The sequence below is a fragment of the Barbatula barbatula genome, assembly GCF_947034865.1.
Source record: "Barbatula barbatula genome assembly, chromosome: 6".
NCBI classification, from domain to species: domain Eukaryota; kingdom Metazoa; phylum Chordata; class Actinopteri; order Cypriniformes; family Nemacheilidae; genus Barbatula; species Barbatula barbatula.
This window is the reverse complement of record NC_136765.1, coordinates 11,828,263-11,848,501: the sequence shown is the minus strand read 5'-3', so window position 1 is coordinate 11,848,501 and position 20,239 is coordinate 11,828,263. Positions and strand designations below refer to the sequence as shown.

Sequence of the window (20,239 nt, the reverse complement as noted above, 5' to 3'; positions counted from 1 at the left end):
GAACCACTTTGTTAGATCCATTTTTAGATGCTGTTTTTATAATAAATAGACATTTTTAATAAGTAATGCTACACTTTACACAATGCCTGATCAATATGTTTATTTATAGTAATATTGTGGTGTACTGGTCAAATGTGTCATTTAACTTTTACTTCTATGGGTAATGTTTTAAAGTTATTATGCACAGTTAAGTTAATGTATTAAAATGTGTCAATTTAATATTATGATTTATTTTTGGTATTGGGATACTTCTAGCTATTATATAAACCTCCCTCTGCTCCTCGACAGTTCACTGGGCTTTATGAAACCCCAATGGACCTTAGTCAGAACAGCACTATATTTATTTTGATGGAGTACAGAACTGTGAGGAAAAAAAATGTCTTCTTTAAAGTGTGTTACTGTCTTTTTATTTTAAACATTTTTATTTTTATTAGATATTTGCAAAAGCCAGTGACAAACAAAGGGTTAACGGTAATAATATTATATTTAATATTGTGGTAAAAAATCACAAAATATGGAGAAGGACAGGTTTCTGAAGGAAATATCCGGATGCGTGTCGAAGACGTGGTTCGAGTCTTGTCTTGAGGTTAATTTGTTGTGTTTTATGTGTGCAGGTACATGGTTCTCCTGAAGCAGAAGGATGCTATGGAGGCCCTTGAGGCTTCTCTGCAAAGAGAGAGGGAGAGTTTGGGAGAGGAAATTCACAAGAACGCTCTTATGCTGGGCGAGAACCACAGTCTGAGGGAAGAGATAAAAAGGTTAGGAAAACTTCAGGACGCGCTCACTAAACCATCCAGCAGGCTGAGGTGAAATCTTCATGTCGAGTATGTGCTGCCCTCTGCTGGTTTGGGTCAGCTAGTGGTGCTTGTACAGAAGGAAAGGAGCAACTCATAGTAACATAAAAGAGCTCTTGCTTGTATACAGATGCACATTTTTAGTGACCATAAGAGTGGAGATGTTAATATGCACTAAACACCTTGGTGGTGTTTCATTCATGAAACACATATTAGTGTTTTTTCAAAATTGTCTTTTTTATCCTGATTCACAATAGTGAGCTTTGAAAAAATTATGCAAAAAAAAAACCTTACAGCTCAATTTATGAAAGAAGTCAGTTTGACATAATTTGACTGGTCAAGATTTATATGTAAAGTTACCAGAATTGTTTTGATTGTATGCATGTTTAAAAATATAACGGGGACACATTTGAATTCAATTCTTACAATTATTTAGATATAAAATACTTTATTACTCTGCATAATTTATTTTATTGTATCTAGTTAATATTAAATGTAAAACACAATTTAGTTAAGAGAGTACATATGTAATAAGACTCATATATAATTTAATGCATTTGACATCCCTTCAGGCTGACACATACACACGTGCAGTTGAGACAGGAGTACGACAGTCTGCAACTGCAGACCAAAGAGCTGAAGACATCTCTAAATGAATCTCAGCTGGAACTGAACCGTTGGCAGGCACGTTTTGACCAGCTGAAGGAACAGCATCAGGGCCTGGACATCTCTATGACAAAACTAGACAACCACTGTGAGGTGAGAGTGACCGTGTGCTTTTGCTGAGATCTACTGTTATGCAACATTTTTGGTCCTCATTGTTTCTGCATTGTTACTGTGTCCTTTAATATAAACAACCCTATGCATTAAGTACATTCGAAGCCAAAAACTCGCATGCTTCACTTTTATTTGGTCAGGCTCATAATAGATTGTAGTTACCAGCTTGCTCTCTCATTTTCTCGATTTAGCTGCTAACCCGTCTGAAAGGAAACTTGGAAGAGGAAAACCATCATCTTCTCAGTCAGATCCAGATGCTTAGCCAGCAAAACCAGACTCTGCTGGAGAGAACCATGGAGAGCAAAGAACTCTACCACGAAGAACAGAAACAATACATGTGTGTAACAGAACAAAACAATTTGTCTTGTGTCCCTTATGAGGAGTTAGTGGTCCACTAATGGTTTCTTTATGCTGACCTCTTAAGTTTTTATGTTTTCCCGTGCAGTGATAAGCTGAACTCCTTACGACGACAGAAAGAGAAGCTGGAGGAGAAGATCATGGACCAGTACAAGTTTTATGACCCAACTCCTAAAAAGTGAGTTAAATGCCACAATCAAAACAAAATTAAATATTGAACCGTCTGTTTAATTTGCAAACCAGCTTTACATGATTATAGTACGATTTTCCAAAAGAAACCTGGCATTAGAATACTTGGTACTTTGACAAAAGTAGTTGAGTTTGTTATTAAATCATTGTTTATAATGCTAATAAGCACTGTGAAAAACTCCTCATGCGATGTACATTAAAAATGTAAAAAATTACTATAAGCTTGTAATGTAGAAAGATGATGTAAACATTTTACCTGAAATGTTTCCTTTATGGATTGTGTACGTACTTGTAGAGAAAAACGGTATGTAGTTTTTTGACTATAAATTGTTTGGACAAAAATCATTATAGATTTATTTGTCACATTTTTATTGGACAGTCACTCTTTTTTTTTGTCTGGTTATGGTGGGCCGTTTTTACATTCATGTCCATCCTTATTTATCGTACAGGAGCCGGAACTGGGCAGGAGCTAAAGCAATAGCAAAACTGATCAAACCTAAGAAAGAAAATTCTCGTGAGAAGGTCGAGGGCCCTCGGGAGAGGATACGAAGCGCCCCGGATATCCCCCTGCCAGAGATCCCTACATGTGACTTTCCTGATAGTGCCCCACTCCCTCCACCACTTCCCCCCAGACAGACCCAACTCAGCGTGGAGTCAATGAACAGTCACTCCACAGACGAGAATCATGCTCAATCTCCAACACTCTCACCTGCACCCAACGGACGAGGTGAGTTCTGCTGTCACAGGGCTGAAATCAGCTTCTCATTCGCAGGTAGTAACATAGCAACATGGCGTCAGTGTTAAAAAAGTGCTCAAATCTGGTTCAGGTTTGTTGAGGTTTTTGTTTGCACTTACACACACATTAAACCGAAGGCCTAGCTTCATTGTTGGTGGTTTATGTCTTGTCCACTAGGGGGTTTATGTCTTGATGCCACTGTTGACCTAAACTATTCTTGCTGTAAATTTCCAATTTCAATCTGTTGTTTCTCAGCTTTTCAAGTAATAATACTTTTCAGAGTTTCGTTTGATATTGCATGGCCATTTTAATCTTCACAGGAAAGCTTGGGGCTTCATTCTTCATGAATCATAAATGTAACCATTATTTCATCTCTGAATCATTTCTTTTCTTCCACTGATCCCTGTCTCTCTCTCCCTCTCCGTGTATCTGTCCGTACATTAACCCTCACACACTCCAGCCCCTCCAGCAGCGAAGCGTTTCTGCTTTCTGAGGAGCAAGAGTCAGGAGAAGATACGAGTTCAGGGGATTCCTCCCTCTCAGCGATCCATTACTAGACGCCTTCGCTTCTGGTCCTCCTCTGACAACATCATCCCACATCCCCCTCACGAGCCATTTTCGGATATCGGCCATTTCTGACACCTCCATCAGTTTCCAATCATCACTCTCGCCATAACAACAGATTCTCCCCCTCCTTTACTTTATTCATATACCATAACTTACTATATTAAATTGATGTTTTTGTAATGCAATGAACTATACTTGAAATTTCTCAGATTAGGCAAGAATCAGATACTGAACCATTTTAGATTAATGTTGCAGGTTCACACAATAGTCAATCTAAGCACAGATCCACACACACAAACACACCTTCCACAGCTTGAACTCTGAATAAATGCTCTGGGGGCTCTGGGACCTGCCAGTGGGACTCTAAATTCAACCTTGCAGTAAGTAAGCATCAATTACAGAAGTGAAATGCAGCCGGCTTCCCCTTGCAATGACAAATGTATGTCTTCGTATGCGTGCACTGCATTTTCTAAATCAAGATTGTCTTGTTTTCTTCACATCTAAACATTTTCTGAGCAGAAAAATACACTTTAGATCTATTCAATTCATGAATGGGGTAAATCCTTTAAAGGCACTCCGCCTTGGCATTTCAAACCTGTTATTTTCTTCGGCAGAACACACAAGGAAGATATAAAATTGACTTGCATTGTGTTTGTATCCATAAGTCCACGGGGACCGACGGTTTATGGTTACGCACATTCTTCAAAATATCTTTCTTGGTGTTTTGCAGAAGAAAGTCTTGCATGTTTTAAATTACAAGAGGGTGAGTAAATGATAACAGAATTGAGTTTTTTCGCTATCCCTTTATTGTATTTCAGCTTTGGTTCTCAAGTAAAATAATTGTATTTTAAAGATGTTTAGACTATTACACTGCAAAACAAGAGAAAACTGCTCAAGAAAAACATATTTTGCTGTGCTGTGCGTGTGTGTGTGTGTGTGCACGCGTGATGTGTGTGTGTTGTTGCTCGCACAGAATAAGGCTGTAGGTGGAGGAAAGTGACGGTTGCAGGAAATGCTGCTGTCAATAGTAATCAAATTAAGTGCATGCACACCCGAGAGAGACTGAAGGAGGGCAGCAGAGGGGAGCGATCATCTAATAAGATTGTCCTAGTTGACAGTTTTGTGATTTGTGATGCGTTGCTTGTGAACTTGTTGTTTGAAAGGTTTGCAGTTCATTGAATGCAGCTTCATGTGTGTCGACCATGTGTTTCCCCTTTTCCTGTTTAACTATAACACACCGCCCGCCTATGGTCATAATTTTTTGCATCTTCCTCTTTATTTCCACAATGCGACGTGCGATTTTGCATGATGTCCCAATGTGACGTCTGTGTGTGGATGGTGTACATGTAGGTCAGAGACACTATATTGTACCTGGATAGCATGCAGTATTTTATGTTGTTGCCTGGTCATGCAATGCAAAGTGCATATTGGGGTCAGGGATGTACATATATGTCCTTTAAAAACATACCATAGGAGATTACAGAATGGTGTCATGATTTGCAAAAAAAGTTCGGCAGCTCTTGTCACAGGTTAACCTGGTGACTATAAACTTGGACTTACAAACACACCCATTTCACGAATACTTCGCATGGCCGGCAATAGTTACATCTGTGTACACATAAGGAAAGTGTTATGGAGTTTTAGTTTGTTTAGTCTAAAGTTTGTTGCTACTGTGTTTTGTTATAGTTTTCAACTCTTTATACATTTTCTTTAAAGATGTAATTATTTTTTCTAAAAATAACAATGCCAGAACACATATTAACTCGTATGGGAATTACCTTTATTTTTCCACATAATTTCCACAAACCTTATTGCAGTTTAACTTCCCGGTTCACACTCAGTACAATCAAACCCATAATCCAGGTTAAACAGTTTTTTATAGAAACCGCCACATCACTTCCGTTGGAGGATACCATTTTAGGGTGATGTCAGAGGGGGAGGGGATTTAGAAACAGTTGCTTTTGCTATTTAATTTGTTGTTAAACTCTTCCTCTGTTAATGGTTGCTGTTTAACTGGTTTGAAAGGTTTAAGTGTTGTTTTGAGTGTCTATATTATTTAATTGGATGACTTCAAACTTAATTGTTTGTCGATTGACTTGGTATGCTCTATAGGAGGGGCTTCAGCCTATAAATAGGCTTGCTGGCCGAAAGGCTGGCAGTTCTAATGGTGGACTCTAAGACAGTGTTGCAAACTTGGGCCATTTGGTTTAGTCAAAATTAGCACATTGTTGCTGTTTTTGTTTCCTTTTGTACAGTTTTTATTTATTTTTTGTTTTCTCCTGCACTGTAAATATTTATCACCTTCCAATAAAACACCATTTTTGGATTTTGCATCAACTTTTTGTACAGCACGTCATTTCCCTTTTCCACTCCAACTGGTTGGCCTCCCTACATATGGTGTCAGAAGTGGGATCTCCCTCCAGTGAGTGACGTGCCGGCATAAGGTAATGCCCTGCTGACATGCCACCCAAAACGAGGGGTCAGCCTGTAGAGGGCACAGATGCAGTAATGGACCAAGGTGCTGTTGGAGGTGTTGCAGAGGAGAGATTGCTGCCTGCGGAAATCCCAGCTGTTGGGGGAGATGCTGCCATTACAGCGCTGGCACAAATGTTCCAGTCATTCATGCAGTACCAAAAGGATCGGGATGAGAGGCAGGAGAGGGATGCTTCTCGCCGTGAACAGAATTACAAGGTCCTCAGCCACCAGGTCACCCAAATGCAGCTAGACATGGAGCGTAGAAGAAATGAAGCTTCGGGAGGAGCGGCAAAGCGGGTGATAGACCATGAACCTCGAATTGCCAAGCTGGAGGACAGTGATGATATTGAACACTACCTTACAACTTTTGAAAGACTTGCAGAGGTGTATCAGTGGCCAAGGGGCGACTGGGCGGTTCGTCTTATTCCCTTGCTAACGGGCAAAGCCCGAAGTGCTTTTGTGGCTATGAACCCCACACAAACCAGAGACTATGACCAAGTGAAAGCTGCAATTCAAAAAAAATATGAAATCGGTGCGGAGACATACCGATTGAGATTTCGGTCCCTTAGTACCCCTGCCGATGAGACTCCTACAGAACTCTACATCCGACTAAAGGACTTGTTCTCCAAATGGGTACACTACGAACAAAGTAATAAGAGGGACATTATGGAGACCCTTGTGCTGGAGCAGTACCTGCGAGTGTTGTACCCTGAGGTGAGGACTTGGGTAAAGGAAAGGGGTCCGGACACCGCTGCAGAGGCTGCAACCTTGGTTGAGGCCTACATTGCTGCACGGAAGGGACCTGTAACTACTCGATATGCTGGCATCCTCCACTCTTTGAAGGGTAAGTCTGATGGATTGGGGGTGGGTTCAAGCTCTCAAAGTGGCCCTAAAATCTTTAAGCCCAGTCATTTTAAACCCCCAATATCAGCCACAATGGCCCAGACAACCGTTAAGGGAGAGATGATCATGTGTTATAACTGTGGTGAGCCAGGTCACACTAGGCCCCTTTGTCCCCTCAAAAAGCCCAAGACAACTGGTCTTTGTTATATGCCACGGCCAGAACAGTTAAGAACACAGCCCGATCGAGAGCCAGTCATTACTGTACTATTAAATGGTAAACCCCTTTCAGCATTAGTGGACACAGGTTGTTCCCATACACTGGTACAGGCCCAATACATATCCAGAGATTCCTGGAGTGAAGGAGACGCGGTCACAGTTTGTTGTGTGCATGGGGTTAGCACTGAGTTGCCTACTGCTGAGGTTTATATTGAGGTCTGTAATCAATCATATTTGATGAAGGTGGGTGTTGCAACCAAGCTGCCCTATCCTGTACTGTTAGGTACTGACTTTCCGATACTAGCTGAATTGGTGAAAGAGACTGTATGGTGTGGCGTTGTCACAAGGGCCCAAACAAAGCAGCTGACCCAGGTTCCACAGCACCAAGAAATAACCCCAGACATTCTGCAAGAAATCCCCTTCAGCTCTGAGACTATCTTAGGTGAGTCACAGCCTACAGAGCAGGAAAGGCTGCAGAAACGCAGGGAATGGGTTGAGGGGTTGTTAGAAACTTCCGAGCAAGCTGAGGAAGGGGCAGAAGAACCTGAACTCACTGAAGCAGACTTAGTTGTCCCTGGTAATCTAGCCCAACTTCAGCGTAAGGACTCAACTCTGACTGAATGTTTTAAGCAGGCTGAGGAAAATGAGGGTGTTGTGTCTTTGCTTGGTGAGACTTTTTTTGTACAAAATAGTCTTTTGTACCGACAGAGTAAGGAAGAGGGACAGCAGCTAATAGTACCTAAGGCATACAGGAAGGAGGTATTAGAGCTTGGGCATACTATTCCCTGGTCAGGTCACTTGGCCTTTATGAAGACATTAATGCGAATTGCAAAAAGATTTTATTGGCCAAAGATGTACAGTGAGGTTAAGGAGTTCTGTAAATCTTGTCCAGAATGCCAGCTTACTACTGGCCGTACTCCTGCCTACGCACCCCTTATACCACTTCCTGTAGTTGACACTCCTTTTAAACGAATAGGAGTTGATGTAGTTGGGCCTCTGGAAAAGAGTCAGAGAGGGAACCGATTTATTTTGGTCATTTGCGACTACGCTAACAGATACCCTGAGGCATACCCACTTAGGGAGGTCACAGCTAAGCAAATAGCCACTGTACTCTTACGGTTTTTCTCGCAGGTAGGCATACCTCAGGAAGTGCTCACAGATCAGGGTCCAAACTTCATGAGCCACACCCTACAAAAGGTATATCAATTGCTGGGCATAAAGAGAGTACGAACCACCCCTTACCATCCACAGACTGATGGTCTTGTTGAACGTTTTAACCAGACCCTGAAGACTATGCTGAAGAAATATGTTTCTGACACGGGCAAGGACTGGGACAAGTGGCTTCCATACCTCCTGTTTGCGTATAGAGAGGTGCCTCATGCATCTACAGGATTCTCGCCATTTGAACTGTTGTATGCTCACCATGTTAGAGGGCCTCTGGATGTACTGAGGGAGAGTTGGGAGGCCACTGATAAACCAGACAAGAAAAATATTCTCTCTTATGTGCGAAAGATGAGAGAGCATCTACAGAAGACAACAACCCTTGCACGAGAAAATCTACTGCAGTCTCAAAAACGCCAAAAGGAGTGGTACGATCGAACCGCCAGATCTCGTACATTTGAACCAGGTGAAAAAGTTTTGTTGTTGTTACCAACGAGTGAACATAAACTGCTGGCAAAGTGGCAAGGCCCCTACCAAATCAAGCGGAAAGTGGGACCTGTGACATATGAGATCGAGATCCCATCTAGGACCCAGCCCTTGCAAATCTTCCATGTTAACATGCTGAAGAAGTGGTATGCTCGTTCCACCCAACCGGATCCTAGGTCTGAGGAAGAAGAGGGAACCGCAACTGCTTTGTTCGTGAGATCTGAGGAGGGAGAGGAGGAAATCGAGGAGCAATACATACCTGGTCGCCAGGGGAACAGTCAGCTGAATTTTGAGCACCTGGAAGATGGTAAAAGGCAGGAGCTTCTACAAATTATCCCAGCCCAACTCTTTATGGAAACCCCTGGCAGAACAAGCGTTATCCACCATCACATAACTCTCAAGGATCCCAACCCGATTCGTCAGCCTGTATACCGGGTCCCAGAAAGACTTCTGCCAGTTATGAAGGAGGAGTTGGAGACCATGCAGAGCCTTGGTGTGATTGAACCTTCATCTAGTGAATGGAGCAATCCCATTGTCCTAGTTCCCAAGAAGGATGGCAGCCTGAGATTCTGTCTGGATTTCCGCAAGCTCAATAGTGTGAGCAAATTTGACCCGTATCCCATGCCCAGAGTGGATGAGGTAGTGGAGAGCCTTGGCAGAGCAAAGTATCTCACCACCCTTGACCTATGCAAGGGATATTGGCAGGTTCCACTAAGTTCAGAGAGCAAGGAGGTGACGGCATTTAAAACACCCTTTGGGCATTTTCAGTTCCGTGTCCTTCCCTTTGGGCTTCACGGCGCTCCAGCTACGTTCCAAAGGATGATGGACCAGATCCTCAGGGGGACTGAGAAGTTTGCTGCTGCATACTTAGATGACATAATCATCTATAGTCAAACTTGGCAGGAGCATATGGGGCATCTGAAGGACGTACTACTGAGAATTAAAAATGCTGGTCTAACCATCCGCCCAGACAAATGCACCCTAGCCCGAACTGAGACACAATATCTAGGATATGTGCTAGGGCATGGAGTAATACGTCCCCAGGTGGGCAAAGTGGAGGCAATCAAGAATGCAGAACGGCCAGTGACCAAGAAACAGGTCCGTTCTTTCCTTGGACTTGTGGGGTGGTACAGGCGTTTTATCCCCAATTTCTCTGAACGAGCCTTTACCCTAACTGATTTAACTAAAAAAGATAAGCCAAATAAAGTTAACTGGACTCAGGACTGTGAGAAGGCATTCCAAGATTTAAAGAACTCCTTATGTACAGAGCCTGTTTTACAGAGTCCCGACTTTGAAAAGACTTTCACTGTACAGACTGATGCTTCTGAGCATGGCATTGGGGCTGTACTGCTTCAGGAAGGTCAAGGGCAACTCCAACCAATTGCCTACATTAGCAGAAAACTCCTTCCCCGTGAATCCAGGTATTCTACAGTTGAGAAGGAGTGTCTGGCAATTAAATGGGCATTGGACACTTTGAGATACTACCTGGTGGGACGCAAATTCTCACTTGAGACTGATCACAGGGCATTGGCCTGGTTGGGCCGTATGAGAGACACAAATGCTCGTATCACCAGATGGTTTTTAGCCATCCAGCCATTTGACTTCGAAATTTTGTACAAAGCTGGGTCACAAAATTGTACAGCAGATTACCTCTCTAGGACACCTCAAGTGTCTGAGGAAGGGGGGAGAAATGTCACAGGTTAACCTGGTGACTATAAACTTGGACTTACAAACACACCCATTTCACGAATACTTCGCATGGCCGGCAATAGTTACATCTGTGTACACATAAGGAAAGTGTTATGGAGTTTTAGTTTGTTTAGTCTAAAGTTTGTTGCTACTGTGTTTTGTTATAGTTTTCAACTCTTTATACATTTTCTTTAAAGATGTAATTATTTTTTCTAAAAATAACAATGCCAGAACACATATTAACTCGTATGGGAATTACCTTTATTTTTCCACATAATTTCCACAAACCTTATTGCAGTTTAACTTCCCGGTTCACACTCAGTACAATCAAACCCATAATCCAGGTTAAACAGTTTTTTATAGAAACCGCCACATCACTTCCGTTGGAGGATACCATTTTAGGGTGATGTCAGAGGGGGAGGGGATTTAGAAACAGTTGCTTTTGCTATTTAATTTGTTGTTAAACTCTTCCTCTGTTAATGGTTGCTGTTTAACTGGTTTGAAAGGTTTAAGTGTTGTTTTGAGTGTCTATATTATTTAATTGGATGACTTCAAACTTAATTGTTTGTCGATTGACTTGGTATGCTCTATAGGAGGGGCTTCAGCCTATAAATAGGCTTGCTGGCCGAAAGGCTGGCAGTTCTAATGGTGGACTCTAAGACAGTGTTGCAAACTTGGGCCATTTGGTTTAGTCAAAATTAGCACATTGTTGCTGTTTTTGTTTCCTTTTGTACAGTTTTTATTTATTTTTTGTTTTCTCCTGCACTGTAAATATTTATCACCTTCCAATAAAACACCATTTTTGGATTTTGCATCAACTTTTTGTACAGCACGTCATTTCCCTTTTCCACTCCAACTGGTTGGCCTCCCTACAGCTCTAGTTTGTTTTCTAGATAGGACTTGGATTCAACACTGTGGTTGAACTTGACTGTGCTGGTATTTGTTTATATTACAGGAAATCCTCTGAATTTAAGATTAGTTTTCTCTAAAGATAAAAGAAACCTTTGCATTTCTGTTTTTAAGTGTGTTCTTGCAGTACAGTTGATATTGAGCTTGTTGGCCTTGAGAACATTTTACTGTTGAAACTTCAGCTTGATTCTAATGAAAAGGATGCTGTGGCGCACCGGTGTATTCCAGCTGGTGTTTTGAGTCCGTCGCAGCAGTTAAGCTTAAAGGGTTGTAATGAGTTCAGTGCAAACTCTTTTGACAAAAACTGTGACATTAGTGAAGAAAATAGTAACACATCCCCCAGTGTGTAAAAACAACAGCACTATGTCTATTATATTACTAGGCATAACATCTATAAATGCCTGAAAGAGGCTTGTCAACATGTGATAGGACCACTTATTAACCTTGTGTACTTTTTTTACTACCCATCTTAATCATTAAAGCCCTGTAAACCCAGTTAATTTATATGAAGGCTAAGATCTAACATAAGCATTTTCTGTTGGAATTGACAGCTGCTGTTGTGTACATTGTATACAGTATTTAATATTGAGTTTCACTTAGAAGTGTTTTTCTAAAGCAACATTGCTTGAATGCCCTGTGAATCACTTTCTATAAAAGCATCTGCTAAATGCATAAATGACATGCAAGCATGTCTAAGCTGTAAGTGTTTTTTGGATTTGATTGGACTTTTTTCACTAACGCGCGTTTGTGCTTTTGCTTTAACACTTTCTCTCATGCAGCTGACCGCACCATCACTGGAGCCCAGTGCACCGGCAGCGCTCACACCACAGATGCACATACCACACAGCACTCACTCACAGACACACTGACCTTTCCTCCTTATTTTATTTAAGTGAACGACAGTGGAGGGTCGAGGGGCAGAGAGGCCTATCGCTCCATTACAGAGACAATGAACGGGCATGAGGAGCTGAACCGGTGGAGGGGCAGAGAGCCAGGAGCCACCTGTTCCACCCCACTGAGCCGCCACTCCCACAATGCATCAGGCTTCACCTCGTCGTCTTCTAGTTTGCGACCAGGACGCAGACCGAAAGGTAATCATGCTGCTCAGTATGTCACGGCAACCTTGAGCCTGAAATGACAAGTCATTTGCTTCTGGACAAGGTTACATGGACAGTTAATTGAACATTCTCAGAGACACGTTTATGATGCAATTGTTCACACGGGAGACAATAAGGCTTCCTGTCTGACTTGTCTTGAATTTACAGCAAACCTTTTGCTAATCCTGGCATCATGAGCTGAGAGCTTTTCATAGTAAATACATGTTTTATTGAAATACGAGCCATTGGAAATTACCAGCAGGCCACAGAGGCTGTCTAAAGAACTTGTTTATTCCTTAAAGGAGTATTCTCGGTTTGGGTTACGTATTTATTCATTTAGCCATCATCAGCAAGATTCTCCTGTCAAGTCTAATGAGACACAGTGTACACATGGGAGCCTTAATTTAAACATCACTGACCCTCTAAGGGGCTTTTACTCCCTTAACCCATTTCTTTAATTCAAGTGAAATATCGATTCAAGTGATGTTTATTTTTAAGTTCTTGAAGCTCTCTCAGATATCTACTTGACTGCACAAACAAGCCGAGATTATTGTAGAAAGCCCACTGTAGTTGCGTGGCGATCTAGTGTGTCCCATGATGACATTTTTAGGAGATAAATACAGGTGCTTGCTGCTCACTGACACTGACCATTCCTCCGTATAGTTTATGCAAGGTAGTTTACACAAAATTAACAATTTCATTATTAAACTTCATAATGTTCAAAATGTTGTGTGGTTACCAACATTCTTTGGAATTACTTGTTTTGTGTCATTTTGTCTTCTCTTCAAAGTCATCTCTTCTGGGGCGCAGGAATCCCAAATATTTATATGTAAATAGCATATTTCAGATATATCTATAATTTATCCCAATATGGACTGTACCATAACTTTGGTTTGCTAAACTTAAATTGCATTATGAATCAACTTTTCCGAGGTCAATTTCGCTACTGCGCATGCGCAGAGGTTGGCAAGTGTCTCACATAAGCTCCGCCCCAGAGAAACTCCAGTCTTTATCAAGTGACGACCTGAAGGCGGGGCTTTCTTCGCTAGAGCCGCCATATTGAGTGTTGCATTCCTCTAGCAATTGTAATGGCAGTGTGGATCTTGTTCATTTATATTTCTCTGCCGATACTGATAGCCGATTATTTAGAGTTATATATGCTGATGACAATTCTGAAGATTAAATTAATATTTCTTAACTTTCAGAATGTTTTTAATTCATGTAATGACTATTAATATTGAACATCAAACTGGTGATAAAAATACACTAGATGGTACAATTTGCCCGTAGTGAAGGGCAAAAGCTATAAATCAGATACTAAATCTGTTTCCTGTATATAGTGTGAAATAAATAGAAACTTGAAATACAACTAAGCAGTCATGCGCTGGAGAGATTTAGATTTTCACCCATTGCTTTAAAACATTTGAATAAGCTTTTAATAATGCTCACAAGCATGCTTATAAAACATCTGCTTGAGGATTGTAAAGGATGTAAAAAAGCAGCATAAACAAACATGGGCTCAACTGAAAACACACTTGGTCACACAAACATTTCCTCATTGTAAACCAAAACACTCTCTTTTGTTTGAAGGGTTCGTCCCAGAGGAAGTCTCGGGCCATCATTCCCTAGATGCTGGCTTTGGGATCGGTGTCCATGGAAACACGGGTAAGAGAATTAACTAAATCAAATCACACTTGGCTTTCGAGCATCAGTTTACTCATTTGTGTGCCTACACGTCCTCCTCCGCAGGCCACCGGCCCAGTTCTGCCGAATTCAGCCGCAACACCTCCAACAGCAGTTCTCCCATCAGCTCCAAGGGTATGTGAGTGCTACCTGTTACAACACGTACACCGTTAGGAAACGCAACTCGACCCCTTTCATTCTATGGGGAAAATACCACACAAACACACGCTGATTCACTCTCTCACTATTGCAATATAGAAACAGTAATTGTTAGTCAATGTGATGTCTTTACAAAAACATTTGCACAGTTCCTTCATGAGCACATATAGGTAACTATGAATAGGTTTATGACTCATACAAGTCATGTTTTCACTTCCTCTTGCTTGAGTCCTGAGATATTTTCTATCTCCCCTAAGGTTCTCTCGACTGCCTGCAGGGCCGGTCTGCCAGTCTATCAAGCGATGATGTCGTCGGATTAAGTCACGAAGGCTCGCGTCTCAGTCAGACGTCACTGATTCCTCGCAGCTCGACCCTTCCTTGTGATAGTCCATCGGTTCATCGCTCTTCCCTGCGCTCCACTTCTCATCGGCCGGGTTCCCCTGGCAGCGAGATGGTTTCCCTTGAGGAGTTCCTGCAGGAAAGTAATACACTGTCCCCTCCCACTGTAAGTGAAATCATCAGAAGTTCTTGTTTGACATTTAAGTGTAGGTACTACACTTGGCATGCGCTATGTGAGGTGGTAACGATGCATGATATGAAGAATTGGCTTTGCGTTATAGGGGGTGTTAAGATGTGATATGAGTCAGATTGTGTGAAATATATTTTTAGATGTCTTGCACCATCTGTCACACAGGAAGTTTTTTACGCTTATTTACGAAGTTTAATAACATTTCAGTTATTTTCATGACAATAAAGTATATTTATAATTATGTTTGACGGGTGTTGCTTTTTCAATGCACGCTATCAACTATTCAATCTCCTAGTTATTTTAGATCCTTATCAAAGAGCCGTAGTTCACAGAAAAGCTGTGCATAAAACACAGAATCAATTTCCAAATCGACCTAGACAGGTATAATTAGTGTGAATCGATATATATATACATCTATATAAAATCGCCACAGCCGTCTGCTCCATGTAAGGTAGTTGTTTGATTTAAGTATTGGGTGGAATTAGGGATGTAGAATATGGTCATGCAGAATATGTGCTTTATAAGTACTAATAAACAGCCAATATGCCAATAATAGGCATGCTAAAAACAACTTGTCAATAGTGAGAATTGCCCCCTATACTGAAGTGTTACCTTTTCTGTTATATTAGAAGTCGGCAGGGGCCTTCGTTGAAAACCATTGGTGTTAACACATAATTGAATTGCCTTCGATGTCTTTTATTATATACTGTGTCTTGTTTTTTTTAGGTGCACACAGGTAGTCGAGAAGATCTGATGACTGATTTTTTTGCCAGATCTACTCGACCAGCCCCTTTGCGAGACGGAGCCAAAACCCCCACCAGTTATGTCACACCCACCATCAAGACCACTCCCGAACAAGACGGTTGGTCTCCCAAACCCGGTCACAGCGTCAAACCGAACGTGCGACTCAACGAAACCTCCGGGCCCCCCTCCCATTCGCAAACCCTTCCCAACAGAGGAGCCGGCCACCGGCCCTCACCTCTGCACCAGTCAAGTCCTCGTGGTGGGGTGGGCAGCAGCAGTAGCTTGAGCCGGACTTTCAGCCTGGCCTCTGCAGACCTTCTACACTCCAACGGGCCGGACAGCTACCGCACCGATGCCGGATCTCACAGCCAGAACGATGTTGTACTGAGGAGATCTGGTGCAGTGGCCAGAGATAGACCAATGTCTGCTAGGATGGCTGGGGACCCAGGGCACCTGTCTGTGGACCCCAGGCGTCTCTCTCTTGCTCCCCCTAGAGATGAGTCTTTGATGAGTCCGCCCGCACTGCACTCTTCTTCTGTGTCCATGCAGGCGGAACAGGAATACGTAGAGAGCAGAGGTAGCCGTGCCAGAGGGGTCCGCTCCGCGTCTGCACAATCCCGGCAATCCCCTCACCGTGGCGAAGTTGCCATGGTGACTCCAGTACGAGCCGTATCAGCTTTGAGGCTTAAGGACTTGGAGGAGGAGCCTAAGGAACTGAAGCAGGCTGACTCGCCTGTGCTGAAGAATGCAGACATTGCAAACTCCAAGGAGCAACCCACCAGCAAACCTGCTTCCCCGGACCCTAACAATGATCCTCAGACTGTGTGGTATGAGTACGGCTGTGTGTAGAACACTTTGATATATAAAACTGCAGCCCCAGATGGCTACCCTAAACCATTTCTTTGTACATTTCGAAGTATGCTCAGTTGGCACCGGGTCCCCCACTTCTGACTAAATGGAACACCGTTGATTTCCGTACTTCTCTGCCTCTTCAGAGGAAGCCTGTCACTATTCTATTCTGAATGCTAAAAACAAACGTTGGGCTGTGTACCAGCAGCCACTCCCAGCGTAATTACGGAGTAGCGACTGCATCAATCTTTAGGAGGTGCAGGACGGCTGCTGGTCCAACACGAGAGCCTCACTAGGAAACAGGCTCTGTTTCACTCTCTCCCTGTTGACATACCAAACAAGCTGCTCTTTTCTGCTTCTGGTGGGTGACCACCTTATTTGCTATGGGACCGGGGTTCCGCTCAGAAGCATGCCAGAATGAAACACAGGAGACTGTCGGACAAGAGGATCAACGTGCACAGAATAAATGTTCTTCTTACCTTTTGTGTTTTAGAGGGGGGAAATGTTTAGGGTGGTCCGAGTTTGAATCCTAGCCCTGGACACAGTTTTACACAAGCATTTAAGTCAACTAATTCGATTTTTTTAACACTCTGTTTTGTAACAATGCACAACTGTTCTAATGATTTTATTTATTAATGTTTTGGGGCATTTAAATGACACTTGCGTGCGTGTTTTGTGTTCCTTTTGGTTTGTGTGTATGTGTCTTTGCCTCACTTCACCAAAGTCACTTGTTTGGTGGATGATGGTGTATATAGTAATTAATCTGATGATGATGATAAACACTGGAAAACGTTTTTAGCCCAATTTTGATCATTCTTAATGTTTCTCATTAATCATCATAGAAATCATGTCCGACGTCACTGTCAGTGGTGCTTTTCTGTCACATGTCACCAGCTTCAGCTTCTTAAGGTCTGCTGGGACGGACAAAGGTGAACACCGAAGGAGATGGCTGTGGATCTTCTCAAAAATATGTTTGGATCAAGCATTCCCACTGGGTATGTGAATATAAAGTGTATGGTTGAATGTGCACAGCTACTGGTAAAACTGCTTTTAGATGAAAAACTTGTTTCTCACACTACTGCACACGGATCAAGATGATTACCTGGAAAATATGGTGTGTTTGATTAGGTAACCTAAACCTTTTACATGTAAGGAATAATGTAAAGTTTGTGAATAAAAGTCTGTTTAGAGAAAGCTGTTGTCCAAAAACTTTGTAATAAAGATTATTCTAAATTAAAAATTGTAAACTTTGTTTAATACAAACATTGGCACGCGCGTTACCAATCTACAAGTTTGCGCATTGTCTCCTATATGCAGAAATCATGGGTGCGTTTTAAATGTGAACACTTTCACACTTTATGCATCCGTTGCGCGCATCCGCCTTTTTACACTCAAACACTGCGCGTGACTGCGCGTTAAATCTGTTATCAACAAGAGAAAAGATGCTGAAGCTGTTCCTCAAAACCTGAGCGTCATTTGTGAAGAGGACATCATTTGCGTTCCGATTAGATGACGCCAAAAAAGGCAAACGGTGCCGAAAAGCCCTGTCGCACGAGGTCACTAGGAAGTGAGCGAGTCAGGGGAAAGCACACGAGAGCGTTTCGCTCGGAGTCATCTGCGCATCACCAAAGAAAAGTGTCTGACGGAAACGGTTCATGAGCATTCCTTAATGAATGCATTGCGCGACTACGCTTGAAATCTCGCGGGCATCCTGCGATGTAACCCGATTAAAGCGAATGAAAGACACGCGAGACTCCGACGAGCTGTTGAACTTGTGGATGACACTCTATGCGCTTCACACGCGTCCAGTGTCTTTCATGAGGGGGACGATGTCAGCCAGTTGAAGGTAAGGCATTTTTCATTAGAAAAGTATGATAACCGTGATTATACAAATGATAACTCTGCTATAATAAAACAACGGTTAATCTTTCATGATGGTCTTTAACATAAAAAATGTTTACCGTTCTTTTGGCGTATATTACACTTATGACTACAAAACTGGTACTTTATTGTGCACCACTGTTTTGAAAAGCCAAAATACAATTTGTGTAGGAGATACGATGTATTTTTGGAAGAAAATATGGTTTTAGAAATATATGTTTTTTTTACGTAACTCTGTTATGCTGAAGAGTTTGAAGTACTGCTAAAGCCACACGATGAATATCTTGTTGTTTAGACCATCGACCTGTCTAACATCATCTGGCTTTGTGAGATAAGAGCAACTACCTCGAATTAAACATTTAATCTCCGAATTAGCATAAAGACCTGTTCAGGCGCACTTCTTTAGCACATCATTTACTTTGTAAATGAATTAATAAAGATCATATAACGAATAGCAGACAGCGTGACAGTCGCTGCGGCAAATATTCAACACCTTTATATTCACATCCTTTCTAGAAACCACTCGATATTCGTCGTGAAAACCATGCAATACAACAGCTGTGGTATTTCTTGTGAACACGTTTAGAAACCACTGTACAGTAGCGGCGAACCGGGGCGGCAGTAAAAAAAACAACCAAAAAACCTCTGGGTCATTCATTCATTCATTCATTCATTCATTCACTGTGGGGGGAATTGAATTGGTGCCCCTGCATGCTGAGAAGGTGCCGAGTGTGTGAGAAGGGGATCGTTCACCTCTGGGTGACTGGGTCTCTCTCTCTAATGGGATTAGTGGCTAAAGTCAGTCACACCCCTCCTCGACTTTCTTCCAAATAACGCACATTTTATTCATAATGTAATGAATACAGGCCTATAGTTCCTGCACATTTTTGTTTATCTGAATTGGCTAATAAAAAATAAGTAATACAAAACGATCATGTGTCACTTCACCAAGGTGAATTGGTTTAGTCTTTCTGGCCGTGACGTGAGTGACAGTGTTGGGGGGTGTGATGGGAAATCTGTTGGATTGTGAGTGCCTAATAAACAGAGATGGACAGGAAAAGGTCAAAGCCATCAGGTGCACGATTTAGAAAAAGAAGTGGAGAAACGAGCAAAAGATAAAGGTATGCAACTTTAATGTTCTCTCTGTGGTATGAATACTGTATCCATGTTGTCATCTGAAGGGCTAATGTTGATTGGAGGTTTAATAACTCTCACGTGTGTCAGCCTTTTTGCTATGATGCTTGCTATGCTTATTCAACAAATTTGGTTTTAAATCAACAAACACGAGATCTAATTTCACCATAATCTTGTGCTTCGCAACAAAACTGTTACAAGTTAAGTTGTTAAGATTTATTTCCATCAGTTGGGTTAACGTTAGGCCCTTTGAAACTACCTACAGATTTGAAAATTCTGTTTGCTTATAAAAGAGGAACATAACCTTTGCTATTTATTCGCTACATGACACACGTCATGAATCTGAAGGAGGTTTTATGCAAGTTTATGCCAACTGTCATTAAGTGTCATTCGCTCAATTATGACATTTTTAATGCAAATATTGCAGGATTTTATATTCTATTGAAAGTTCATCTCACAGCGCTGTTGTTCTGATCAGCAAGGCTTTGCTTATAGAAATGAGGCCACGGGTCTATGTTGTTCAGTTCAGCATGCTTGTGTGATGTTTTTTAACAGCCTTTCTCCAAGCAAGTTCATATCGATTCCTTTTTTCAGACAAAACACTGCAATACTTTTTAAATGACAACCACAGCATCAATCGTGTTGTGTGTTGCTAAGCAACATATAGACTTGAACGTGTGTGAGTGGAGCAGCCTCTGTCTGCTTAACATGTTCAATATTCACTCTGCTCTTTTTTTTTGTAACAGAACCTCCACTTTGCACTGCTTGCATACTCTGGTCTGAAATGCAGCGAACACAGACAAGTGACGTTGAGCTGCTTGTTGAGTCTGACGTCACGGCTCTATCAGTCGCCATAGACCAGTTCTCAAATGTTTCAGATCAAGTACCACCTTTAATAAAATGAGTTGTTCCAAGTAGACCACCTATTGATCGCCACAGAAAAAAATCAAAAGAAGAAACATGA

The 20,239-nt window shown here is 42.0% G+C and overlaps 2 protein-coding genes across 4 annotated transcripts in view; both read left to right on the top strand.

The window, feature by feature from the left end:
* The window catches only part of ccdc88c (coiled-coil domain containing 88C), a 54,355-nt gene extending 36,835 nt beyond the window's left edge, over nucleotides 1-17,520 (top strand). Inside the window, exons 21-30 of one of the 2 annotated variants that reach the window (XM_079458465.1) lie at nucleotides 615-758; nucleotides 1,367-1,553; nucleotides 1,763-1,908; nucleotides 2,017-2,106; nucleotides 2,567-2,844; nucleotides 12,093-12,290; nucleotides 13,887-13,961; nucleotides 14,046-14,114; nucleotides 14,396-14,643; nucleotides 15,394-17,520. In XM_079458465.1, coding sequence (XP_079314591.1) covers nucleotides 615-758; nucleotides 1,367-1,553; nucleotides 1,763-1,908; nucleotides 2,017-2,106; nucleotides 2,567-2,844; nucleotides 12,093-12,290; nucleotides 13,887-13,961; nucleotides 14,046-14,114; nucleotides 14,396-14,643; nucleotides 15,394-16,260 — 2,302 coding nt within the window. In that variant the 3' untranslated portion in view covers nucleotides 16,261-17,520. Of the gene's footprint in view, nucleotides 1-614; nucleotides 759-1,366; nucleotides 1,554-1,762; nucleotides 1,909-2,016; nucleotides 2,107-2,566; nucleotides 2,845-3,313; nucleotides 3,640-12,092; nucleotides 12,291-13,886; nucleotides 13,962-14,045; nucleotides 14,115-14,395; nucleotides 14,644-15,393 lie in introns of those variants that run through there. The other variant, XM_079458466.1, reaches the window with a different exon arrangement.
* A 286-nt stretch (nucleotides 17,521-17,806) lies between these two features.
* gpr68 (G protein-coupled receptor 68) overlaps nucleotides 17,807-20,239 on the top strand; it is an 11,337-nt gene continuing 8,904 nt past the window's right edge. For both annotated transcript variants that reach the window (XR_013786782.1, XM_079458464.1), the window contains exon 1: nucleotides 17,807-18,106. The gene's annotated coding sequence lies outside the window, so the exon portion shown is untranslated. The remainder of the gene's footprint in view (nucleotides 18,107-20,239) is intronic.